The sequence below is a fragment of the Oryzias melastigma genome, linkage group LG3, assembly GCF_002922805.2.
Source record: "Oryzias melastigma strain HK-1 linkage group LG3, ASM292280v2, whole genome shotgun sequence".
In the NCBI taxonomy this organism is placed as follows: Eukaryota; Metazoa; Chordata; class Actinopteri; order Beloniformes; family Adrianichthyidae; genus Oryzias; species Oryzias melastigma.
In genome coordinates, this window is record NC_050514.1 from 21,921,835 (window position 1) to 21,934,130 (window position 12,296).

At 37.5% G+C, this 12,296-nt stretch overlaps 1 protein-coding gene across 1 annotated transcript in view; it reads left to right on the forward strand.

Annotated features, from left to right (window-relative positions):
* smyd3 (SET and MYND domain containing 3) overlaps positions 1 to 12,296 on the forward strand; it is a 59,737-nt gene that overhangs the window by 11,703 nt on the left and 35,738 nt on the right. Inside the window, exons 2-5 of the mRNA XM_024296405.2 lie at positions 5,094 to 5,157; positions 5,336 to 5,443; positions 6,508 to 6,565; positions 7,949 to 8,103. Coding sequence (XP_024152173.1) covers positions 5,094 to 5,157; positions 5,336 to 5,443; positions 6,508 to 6,565; positions 7,949 to 8,103 — 385 coding nt within the window. The remainder of the gene's footprint in view (positions 1 to 5,093; positions 5,158 to 5,335; positions 5,444 to 6,507; positions 6,566 to 7,948; positions 8,104 to 12,296) is intronic.

The following is a 12,296-nucleotide window of genomic DNA, read 5'->3' on the forward strand; positions in this document are numbered from 1 at the left end:
GCTTTCTGCCCACTCTAGAAAGTGGCGAAGATCCCCTTTAGCATGGGTTTATAAAGCCAGTAAATCAAAATAAAAAATCAATCCTTTCTTTCAATCCTTGCTTAGACAATGCATTGCTCTTTAAAAAAATCAATAAAACAAGTTTAATTTTTTTTTACATTTTGTATGTAATTTCTTGGATTTTTTTTAAGCAAAAACTGATTTATGATATGATTTATGAGTTTTTAATGTAAGGATAATTTTATTAAGAAAGTTTCAGCTTTGTTCTCTTTAAAATTTGTTAGAAAGGTATTTGTAATGACAAAATAAAGTAGTCTTGTATTTAAAAAAAGAAAGAAAAAAAAACCTAAATTAAAGGGCATGTGTTTTGAGTATCCCCCCACTCCCCTTTTCCCTTTGATTACCTGGATCAGGTGTATTCTGTCAGTAAGAATCTGCAAGAACAGGGGCAGGTATGAAATAAAACAGTGTAGCGGTCATTGAAAACTGAGACCCCTGAAGTAGAGTCTTGAGAAACCAGTATTTTCTGTTGACTTTGTTTTTTAGAATGATGTCTTTAATGGTTAAGGAATTGTTTGAGAAGAACAACAGGGAGCTAAAAGTGTTAAAATGCCTTCCAATGATCTCAACCCGTATTAATATTTGTAGGATTTCTGTACAAATGAGTTGAATCCATTGAGGCACCACCTAGCAATTAACAGGACTTAAAAGATTTGCTGCACATTTCGCTGCCAGACACCGCAGCTCACCTTTGGTAGTCTAATGGAGGCCACGTCTCCATGGGCTAGCTCTGTTTTGGAGGACCAGGCAGCACTATATTAGGCAGGTGACTATAATGTTATGCCTGCCTTGGATAAATTAAATGAACCGATCACAGTACAGCATATTCATCATATTCCAATTTCTCTAGAATATGGAATCTTTTTCACAATGATGTCTGCTTTAGACAGATTTGAAGCAGACGGTGTCCGACATGATGTGGTATTCGACTGTCATACTCTGCACATTAACATGTGCTGTCACTCTTGCAACAAGTAATTACTTCCTGTGGGATAACATTCCCCGCAAAGTTTCCAGAGCCGGGACACAAATAAAAATTGGGTTTTGTTCAACGTCAGATTTCATGTTCCTGCTATTAAAGACTGATGGACTTCCTGTGTGTGGCAGTTTTTAAGCAACCTCCCACCATATGATACATTATAGAGTATCTGTTTAACATCAGGTTTGTTTAGATCTGTGTTGGTTTTGTCTTTTTTTTTTCCTACTTTGTGTTTCTGAAACTGTGGGCGGCTTCCTTGTTTTTGAAAGGTCTGAACAGGACAAGAAAAGCTGCCTTTTCATGAACCGTGAGCAGCACCGTAAATTTAACTCTGTTATTCAAGCTAGAAAGGTCTTGACAAACGAGACAGATGGCGAGCAAAGAGGTTAAATGCAGAAGAGTGAGCAGCTGAGAACAGAGTGTTTTGGAAACTTCCACAAGTCTGCTGGGGCCTTAGGCCAAATACAACAGTCCAGTCTGGTCTCACAGTGATAAAGAAAACATTTCACTTAGCTGTTGCCAATGCTGACAGGTAACGGCCTTTGGTAGGATCTATACTCTCCCACAAAATTGCTGGATTATTTTGTAAAATTCCCCTAATTTTCGCTAAAGTGTTTACAAAATACTTTTAGATGAATCATGTTTCCTTTTTGTCAAACATGACTACTCATGACATCTTTAACTAAATGCCCTCAGATTTTTTGCTATGGTTAAAAATACAACTGCCACCACATGATGGAGATTGGCAGAATATTCAAGATTTCATACCGCCGCCTGATTTTTGTTAAAAAATGTTTGCGTGATCATGATTGTAGATAGCAGCTGTCAGGGGCTGACGATGATGCCATTAAAAAATCGGGCGACAGAGCGGATCGCTGGTCAGCAGCAGCTCTGATAATGTTGCACATTTTTAGACAACATGCCTCCCAAGAAACCACAATGTTCTGTCTTCTTTGTATTCTTCTCAGCATCAACCGCAATTCGTCAATACGGCATCGCCGTGGTGCTATCATCGCCTTGATGAGTTTTGCCATTTCCTCATTAGGACCCACGGTGGCCGGGATCGCCAGATTGACGTCTGGTCATCGCCGGGCCCCCAACCCATGTAGCCTTTGTTGAATGCCCGTGCTGCTACCATACGATTTCTAACAATTGGACGGTGGCAGGTAGATGGCAGCACAGGGGCAGAGGGGTGGCTAGAGGGTTGCAGTCTGAAATTGGCCATTAATCAGACAATTTATGGGCCTTGGAGACCCTCATATCAGTCAATTATCACACTGCTGCCTTCCTCCCACCCACCTGTTACTGGACTGCCACCGTGGGACCTTCAAATGTGTCCGACCGATGTTAAAAAGTTGTCCTGTTACCCTAGAATTTTAACTTTTTCTGTAAAAATGCAACTGTCGCCTCCCAATTACAAATGTCGCTGTGCGAACACCTGCTGAATTTAATGAAAAACTTGTATTTAGATACCACATAGTGGCATTTTGGGACATGTGACCAAAGTCTTAGGAAGTACTGTTCTGTATTTTATTGAAGGTTTTTATATTTGTTGGTTTGATATAAACTACATACGTTAATGTTGTATTTTCTTGCCATTCTTCTACAACAAGTTGTAAAATTGTTACACAAACACTAGACTAAAATGTTCCTATCCAAATAAACCTAAAACACTTAATGGAGTAAAAATTCCTCTATAAATTGCACATTTCAAATAAGGGTTCTAACATATTGAACTGCCTAGGCTGAAAGGACACAAATAGTTTTTTGCTGTTTTTTTAAAAAGATAAAACGTTGAGGGTTTGCTGTTTTACAGATATGGAACCCCACCAATGAAAAATAATGATTAAAAAGATGATCAATGCAAATTCCATATGTGATAAAAGCACATAAGAACTGATAATACAGGTCCAACCACATCTTTCTGATAAATAAGAGATTTGTTTCACATGGTTTCTTATCAGAAGAGGAGAAGCTACATTTTGTGCTGTTAGAGAACAAAAGTAAATATATGACGCTTTATAATGTTTGTTCAGGTGCAAATAAAGGCAGACAAAGACAGGAAATGGTATTTCTTAAATAACAAAGATCATCTGACAAAAAAAATATGTTTGTATTAGAAATTGCCTGTGGCACTGTCAAAAATAGCAGAAATGTTGAACACTTAAATCAGGAATATTCAGTGGAAGTAAAGGTGAAATGGATGATGAAGATCAAGATGTAAAAGTCAGTGTTGGATCTGCTGGTGCAGCAGACGGAGGTGCAGTGAAAAGCAGAACTGCTAGAGTCAGAATTTAGAGTGGGTTATATTAAAAGAAAAGTCCTCCAAGACCTGCTGCGTTGTTGTGGTGATATCTAACCAGACTGGAGCATCTCATAAAATATTAATTCTACATCTATTTTATGTCTTAAGCACACAAACCCAACCAAACTAAACCCAACAACACATATTTTAAGGACCTCAACACAACTTAATGATGAGCTTTACCGAAAGGAAACTACACACAGGAGTACCATCATGGTATCTGGTGGATTGTAAAGGCTGATAAGGATGTAAATTTGAAAAAAGAGAATTTATCTAAAAAACCTGCTCTTTCAAAATAAAAGGTTTGCAAATTTAAAATTCCAGTTTTCGTCAAAATTAGGCATTTTTTGGCAGAGTAAGGTTTTTCTGTTGCCCTTTTAGCCATCTTCTGTTATTTACTCTTAAGTGTTAAAGAACGAAGGCTTTTCTTTGATAAGGTTTTGGTTTGTCAGCAACAGCTCTTGTTTCACACAAAGTGAGATGTCTTCATTTAGCTAGTGTGATTACTTTTTTTGGCAAATTAATGCAGCCAATTGCAGGTTAAAGCGGGATGGCTTTCCCACCCGTGCTCTTCGCACCATATCAACCACGTATTACACTGTGACCAAAGGCATCACTAATCCAAGAAGATCCAGGCAGAAGCTGCGCCGCAGAAGCGTGGCATCAGAAATGCTGGCAGAATAAAAGCTGGACGCAGCCAAGATGCAACACTTCGGCGAAGCACACACCGGGGTGGAGCTGCTGGTGTGAAGCCGGTAAAAGATTCACGAGCTTGAGCCAAGAAATGCCAGACAGATTTCTCAAACATTGTACAGTAGAACTGATCTGACTGCATCTCTGAAGGAATTTGGGCTCCGGTCCAGTCCAACGTTTCGCACGATAGTGGAGGGTTCATGGGATGGCCTTCAACCCTCAAAACAAAATGCTGAAGGATGACTCATAGATACCTTAATGTCCATGAAGATGTCTGCAGTAAAGCTGTTTGCTTACCATTGTACTCATCACCAATTAGAAGCGGTTGTAAAAACTCAATATTTCTCCAAGATAAGAGTGACTGTGAAGGTATTTCAATGCCCACATGGACACACCTGTCTGTGTGTGTTGTGGTTGTGTGCTGGAACTGTAATTGGTTAAGAGAAACATACCATCTTGCCTGGATTGTTATCAAGCTGACAGCCAGACAGAAAAGGGCAGACGCATTGCTGGAGACTTTCGAGAGGGAAGATAAACACTTGCATATAAAACACACACACACTGCCACTCACGCACGTCTGTGATCCTACGCACAGTGACAGTAAGCAGGGTAAAGCTCAATAAGTTACCTCTAGATGGCAAGGAAACTGGAGATGGTGTAGACAGATAAAAAAAGATAATGGATGCACACCGTCGTCTTTGTACAACATATGGGAAGAAAAGGTTATTACACGTGGAAAAGGTCAAGACAATGACAGAAACATGCATGAGTGGTTTGGAGGCTGTTATTTTACTCTACAGCCAATTTATTCAATACTTTTATGCATTCTGAGTGGTTGTTTTCCTCAAGACACTAAATGTAAACTAGGTAAACGTTTAATTTCCATTACTATAAAAAATGACAATAAAATGCCATATTTTCCTGCTCTTTCATGGATGATTTTACATTGATCATCAGTCATTATTTCTTTAATATGGTTGCATTATGTTTTATGAATGAAATTGATGAGATACTTAGAATTAACATGTTCTTGTTTTGTTTGATCTCCTTTCCAGATGTGAGACCTTGTTGAGGTGTTCTCAGTGTAAGACGGCTCGTTACTGCAATGCTGCTTGTCAGGTATGAGCGTGTGTATGTGCCTGTTTGTATACCATTGTCTATGTCTTTTTTTTTTTTTTTTGTCAAACGTTAGAAAATCTGAGATGAGATCTTTTAAGTATTTAGAGAGTTCCTGTGTAGTTTTTGGAGCAGTCACTGAGGAATGAGTGTGACTCAATGAAGTGGCCTCTCATTGCAGAAACAAGCATGGCCTGGTCATAAGAAAGAGTGTAGATGTCTGTGCAACCTCCTACCCAGACGTCCGACTGATTCTGTGCGCCTTTCTGCAAGACTCATTTTTACCCTGGTAAGTGTCTGGAATGTCACCCAGACTAAAATATACAGAGATAAGTGCTTTGGAAATGACTAATGGAGTCTTATCTTCTGTTAACCTTCATCTTATTAACTTTGTGCTTTGATGAAAACTTAAACCCTCATATACTAATGTGTTTTGATTTTATACGTTCACATTTTTATTCTTACACACAGCTGAGGGTGAAATTTGTTCTCTGCATTTGACCCATCTTTTGAGGGGGTGGTGGACTGGTTTCCTTGCCTATCAAATTCAAGGTTCTATCTCTTCAAACCCATTCAGGGTCTTCAGCCCATCTTTAATGCAAAGATTGATCTTCAAATTCATCTTTGGAAAGTTAACTTCTTTTGTTCAGTCCATCCTTCACTGGGGAATCGTATTAGCTTGTTTCATATTAAGGGAGTCATTCCTAAAAGGAAAAACTACTTAAAGACCCACTCCGATGACAATGATGTATTTTGTGGCATTTTTTCTCATGACAGAGGACACACATAAAGAAAGTCAAGCCTAAAATTGTTTTTTCGAGTATTTCTTTATTCAAATTGTTGTGAATGAGGAGCAGATGAAAAAAATAGCAATTGATAGCAAAGGACCTACAAACTCCCTGCTCCATTCCATTCTGATGCATCCACTTGTAGTTGATTAGATTGATGTACGTCTTCATTTTCCTCGTCTGAGCTGGAATTTGGATCAAAACTGGGTAGCTCCATTATTGCTAGACATTTTTCTTTCACCGGTAATGTTAGTTTGGGGTTGTGAGAGGCTGTAAGCTAGTGGGAGAGTATACAAACAACTCAGAGGCAAATTTCTAATAAACTCCTACTGCTCTCAAAAGAAGATCGGAGTGGGACTTTAAACGCATCACCGTTGCACCTCTTTAAGCCACATCACAGCTGCACTCAATCAACCCCCCACCAATTCAATCCCTTGATGCTGACTGTCAAACTCCACTCTTATTGTGGACATCTTACCAATGGCGGTTTCATAAAGTTATAAGCCTTGATATTGAGCTAAAACTTGCTTTAATAACATCCTAATGGCTCTTTTTTTCTTTTTAGTTGAACCCTCCGCAGAGCAATAGTGAGGAGCTCTACAGTATTGATGAGCATAAATCACGTAAGTTGCTGGAGGAATGAAACAATTTCACATTTTTAATTGTTTTTATCAATTTATAAGATCAAGTTATTGTGATTATTAAAATCTTACGAATTAGTTGAAGGGTCTTTTCACTCTTATCAGTCATATTTTGTTCAGCAACGTTTTTCTGGTAAAACGGGGAAAAATTCATTTTTAACACTTTGATGAGAATAGAATGGCTGCTCTTCTCACAGCTTAAACTTGTATAAAAAATCACATCAATAGGATTAATAATAATTTGTTTGTGAAAATACTACAATAAGAACAATAAATTAAATCGTTGTTTCTAATATTTTGTAGGAAGAGGTCAGGGAAGCTTATAGGAAGATACTTGGAAAAAGCAGGAACTAAAAAAAATTGTATTTCTTGATCATCTTCATGTTGTACCTTCACAGGTAGAGATTAGAGGAACGCAGTGGTTTGTCTGCTGCAAAGGAAAACTATGGTAGCACATCTATTCATTATGAACAAGTTAAATCTGTTAGTTTGAAAGTGATAAATTGAGAAAAACACGAGGAAACTTAATTTCCTCAAAGCACCAAAGAGAAAATCCTTCTGGTAGAAATTACATTTTATGGGAGCAATTGTTAGAAACATCAAAGATGAGAAAGTACAAAATATGTTGGACTATGACCTTTTCAAAAGCAGATCATCCATAGAAATGTAATATAGCATCATCGATTTGTTGATTAAAGCTACACCTTGAAACATGCAATTTCTGTTGTCACAGATATTGACAGTTTAGTGTTGACTATTTGAAAGTTTAGTAATTTTAACTAAAATAATTTAATATACCTTTACTCAGTCTCAATACTCCGCACTGGTTTGACAATTATACAAGAAAGGATTCAGTTTTGCAGCATAATTTGTAAAACAAACTGGACCCAATCCACAATATGGATTCAATTTTCTACCATCAACTGTGACTTGAGATGCAAATTATAGTTGAACTCTATCTTTGCAATATTTTTACAAAAACATGTCACTTCATGCCAATTTCTCATAAACAATAGTTGAGTGGTTGCCTTAGAAGTCGGACAGAACGTTCCTTATTTGTTAATATGGATGTTCTGGCTCTTATATTCTTGTGACAGAGACCCAGACTTTACCGTTTTATCAGAGCGGCAAAATTTTAGCACATTCTTCATTTTAAAAAAATAAGTTTTAGCTTTTTGTTCTCTAATCTTGAATGTTTGACTTGTTTCTTGAATCAACACACCTGAAATAAATGACAGTTGTTCTGTCAGGATTTACAAACCTATTGGTAAACAAGTATCACAAGGCAGGGAGGGGCATGAGTACCACAACTGAGAAAATGTAAATTGGTGGACATTGTATTAACAGAGGATTGTGTTATTTTAGATCTGGATTTGATGCCTGAACAGAAGAAGGAGGGTCTATCTGAACTGGCAGCCATGTTGGAGCTGTACATGCAAAAAGAAATTCCTGATCTGAAACAGAGAATGACATCAGAGCTGCCGCTTTCCTGTAGAGAGACTCTCAGCATCATTGCAAAGGTTAGTTTGCACTTTAGAAACATAACGTTTATTGACTATTCAATCAAAAAAAAAAAAAACATCAGGATAAAATTATCTTTCCTTACATGAAAACAACTACTAACATTTTATATTTGGATAAGATCTCAAAAAAGTTATTTTTATTTAGATAAATTGAAAAAAAAACAACCTTCCAGAAATTATGTTGCCATTAAAAAAATTGTCAAGAAAAACGTGTGCTTTTCAGGACAAATCAGGAGTGTGGTCCTTCCATTAAATTATGCAATGTGTTATGCAATGTTTTCACCAACCTTTTTAGTTCCCTACATGTTCTTTTTTTTCTGTTTACCAAATGAACCAAGGTCTTAGTTTATGCTTAGCTACAGATCAGCTCCTCCCTAATTTAAGGCCTTTTTCCAGATGTGAAAATGCAGATGTTTGCAACAGTTTCATCGTGTGCAAATAATACTTTTTTCTGATTGTTAGCTGCTTTCTATTCATTTATAATCAACTTCACACAATTGCATAAAAATATGTGTATGTGCACACATTTTAGTGATGGAAAAAAGTAACCTATAATATTAGTTATCTACTTATTTTGTCTTGGGCAACAAGACATGAGTAGAACATATGTTTTAATGCTTTGGGAACCTTTATGTTACTGAAAGTTTTGCTCAACAGAACCTTCATTAGTGGTGACTATCTATAGCTTGTGTCATTTAAACAGAAAATATATATAATGTAAATATTCTAACATTTTAATTATTTCTCAACATAAATTTCTGGTTATAGCTTGTAAACTGGACTTTAAATAGTGTGGAAATGCCTTCTGCGTGTTGATTGATATTGTGATACTAAGGATGGATCTACAGCTCCAATAGATTCTAATCTGTGTCTGCTGTCCCTCAGTGGGGAGAAGGCTGACGCTTCAGGGATACATTTCTACATTTTTCTCTTTTAAATATTTGGTTGCAAAATATGGTGACAGAGGAAATGTATCTGCTGTATATTTTATTGTATTTTTCTCATAGAGCTTCTTTTTTGGAGCCTCCACCCATCTGTTCCTGTGGGTATTTTACAGTTTTTTTGTCCATACATGCTGTGTTGCAATGGTTACACACTCCTGACGCACATGAACTTCACATTATGTTGATAGATTGACTTGAGGGCCTTTGTGTGAACTCACCGATTTGCTGAATCAGCTCTTCTTGTGCTGAGACTTATTTTTTTACATGAATTCCTTAGATTACTTGAATGTAACCATATAGAACTTCCACACGCTTCTCCTTAAAGACTCACTCTCATCATCTTTTGATTTTTGTACATGCTTTCGAAGTGTTTTTTTTGAATTATTATTATGATTATGCCATTTTCTGTGAAAATCCATAAAACTGTTTAGGATATAGTTTCTGCAGAGTGCAGTACTTCATTAGAAATTTGCCTCTGAGTTGTTGCCGGCACTATTGGCATGGTGCAACCCCGCCCCCACTTCCCCTTCTCTCTTGCTGAGAGCTTGGAGCTTGTGGCCCACCCATTATGTTTTCTGCCTAACAGATACACTCATTTCCAAACTGCATCTTTTCGTCTGCTCCTGATACACTACAATTTGAATAAAGAAATAACCAGAAATGCAGTTTTGAACCTAATTTTTCCAAGACATGTGCTCCAATCCCAGAAAAATGCAACAAGAAAATGTTAAAAACACCAAACTCATTGGAGTGTCTGAAGCTGTCTCTGTGCATCCTGTTCATTCTCTGTCTGTCTTCTTTGTTTTCTCTTGGCTACCACTCACGCTGATTCAAATTTTTCTGTCATCAGTTGGAGATTGAAATTGTATTATAAGAAATCGTAGTCCTACAAAGAGGAAAATTGCAGTGACATGCTGGACTGAGCTTCACTAAAAATGTTCTGGTTCTGGTATTTATATCCTGCTTGCTTTTGTAAGTGATTCCTGAAAGTTACTTTTTTTAAAAGTTGACAAAATCACGTTAAGCATTGTGCTGAATTTGTTTTAGACGAAAACACATCTTTGGTTTGGTGAAAATGAACACAAAAGAAAACGAGGTTAGATATTTTGGTCAAATAAAGCCTGAAGTTTTTGAAATATTTTAAGGTATTTGAAGTAATGAAGGAATGAGGATGTTTTTCTAATGGAGAAAATGTGCTGCCCGCTCCATTAAAGATGCATTTGCCATTGCTGGATAGCAAAAAAAAAGTGAAGCAATATAGAAACTCCCTTTGCTAATATATTGCATTTTACTCTTGCTGCTTCTAGCATGAATACAAGAGAGCAACATTGATTTTTGCACCCCTTTTATGCAAATATGCACTTGCAGCTTTTTGTAGCTGATTTAGAGAAACCTATTCTTTATTTCAACCTTTCACACTTTTGTACCTATTTGGCAGCAAATACTTTAGATTAATGGTGGTTCGACACCTGAAAGTAAGTTTAGCACCCAGCTCTTATCTCATGAACACGGGGGGTTATAGAATATTAAACTGTAAGTGCAATTATTAGGGAAATAAAGTGTTTAAGGGGAAAAAGATGAGAAAGGAAAAGAGAATGAGCAAGGGAAAGAAGAATGAAAACATGGAGCTCATTATTCCGGCTAATAAAATGTTAAAGGTAGTTGTATTTATAGCTCTGGGAAGTGGCTGTAACTGGGACCCTTGGGAGTCTCTTCAGACTGTTGGGCAAGTTAGATGACTCTCTATGGGAAAGTATGCAGTGTTGTTTATTACCAATATATAGTGACGATTTATCACAGACTCGCACAGAACACACACGCACACACCTGGTGTCACATGTGAATGCGTAGCTAATAAATTTACACCCCTGCTGACAACTGTTTTGGCTTCAATTACTGGAGCCAGAATGAGAAGTGTGTGTGTGTGTGTCTGCAGAGTCGTATGCATGTGTGTGCAAACTCATATTTTGGTGTTTGTTGTTTTCCCATCCTTTCGCGTCTCTAGTTTGTCGTAATTCAGTTTGTGCGTCTGTGTGTAGGTGTAAATCTATGGGTAGAGGGGCACGTTTGTGCGAGCAGAAGTGTGTATGTAGGAGTAATATATCATCATGGCTTCTTTTATATTTATTGGCCATCTGTGGAGTCACAAAATTGTATGCAAACTCCAGCAAACACATACACCTTGATAAATGAAAAAGTTGCCACTCCAGAGAGTTTTAACTGGCTAGAAAGTACATTTTATGCTTGTTATAAGTTTTTACTGTCTCAGAGAGAAAGGAGAAAAAAGAGAGATGGAAAATTGCTATCTATATTCCTCAGCCACTTTATTAGATGGACCTTGCTAGTACCAGGTTAGACCCCATTTTGCCTTCAGAACTGCCTCAATCCTTGGTGTCATAGATTCAACAAGGTGCTGGAAACATTCCTCGGAGAGTTTGGTCCATATTGACATGATAGGATCACACAGTTGCTGCAGATTTGTTGGCTGGACATCCATGATCCCAATCTCTTGTTCCATCACATCCCAAAGGTGATCTATTGGTGAATGTGGAGCCTGTTTGAGTCCAGTGACTTCATTCCCAGTAGTTCAGCAGTTTCTCCATTAGAGATTTGCTCTCATGAGCAGTTGGACAGGTGTGCCTAATAAAGTGTCCAATGAGTGTATATAGCAAAAAATTTGAAAAATATGATTAAGTAGTATATGGGAAAAGAAGAAATACAAACATTTTCTTGTCATCTGTTCTTGTGTTTCTCTCTATGCAGCACGTGAAGTCTTTAAGATAATCCATTTGTCCATCTCCTTGCATTTTCTACCTTATCGCTCTAGCATTTTCCTGATCCGTGTTGGAGCTGGCAGTTCCGTGGGCGCTACCTAATTAGCTTAGGCTTTTCAAAGTCACACACACCACGCACATACAGCTTAGTGTAATGACTTCCAGCCCTTCATTTATGGAGCCACAGACAGTAAATTGTGAAAAATGAATAAAAACCATTTGCCTAATTGTTGCAGATTGCATGTGTGTGCGGCTGATCGGAGAGACGAAAATGAAGAGGGAAAGAATAGGATTCTTGTAAATGATTGACATTGGGGACGGAGTGAGGGAAGAGGAAAAAATGGAAGAAAATTTGTGATTGAAACATTCAAAGGGGAAAAAAAGGACTTAGCTCACAACGTGTAGACTGTTTGGTTTGGATATGGAGATGGTGACCTATAAGTTTGCAGAATGAGGGGAAAAATGTCATCTG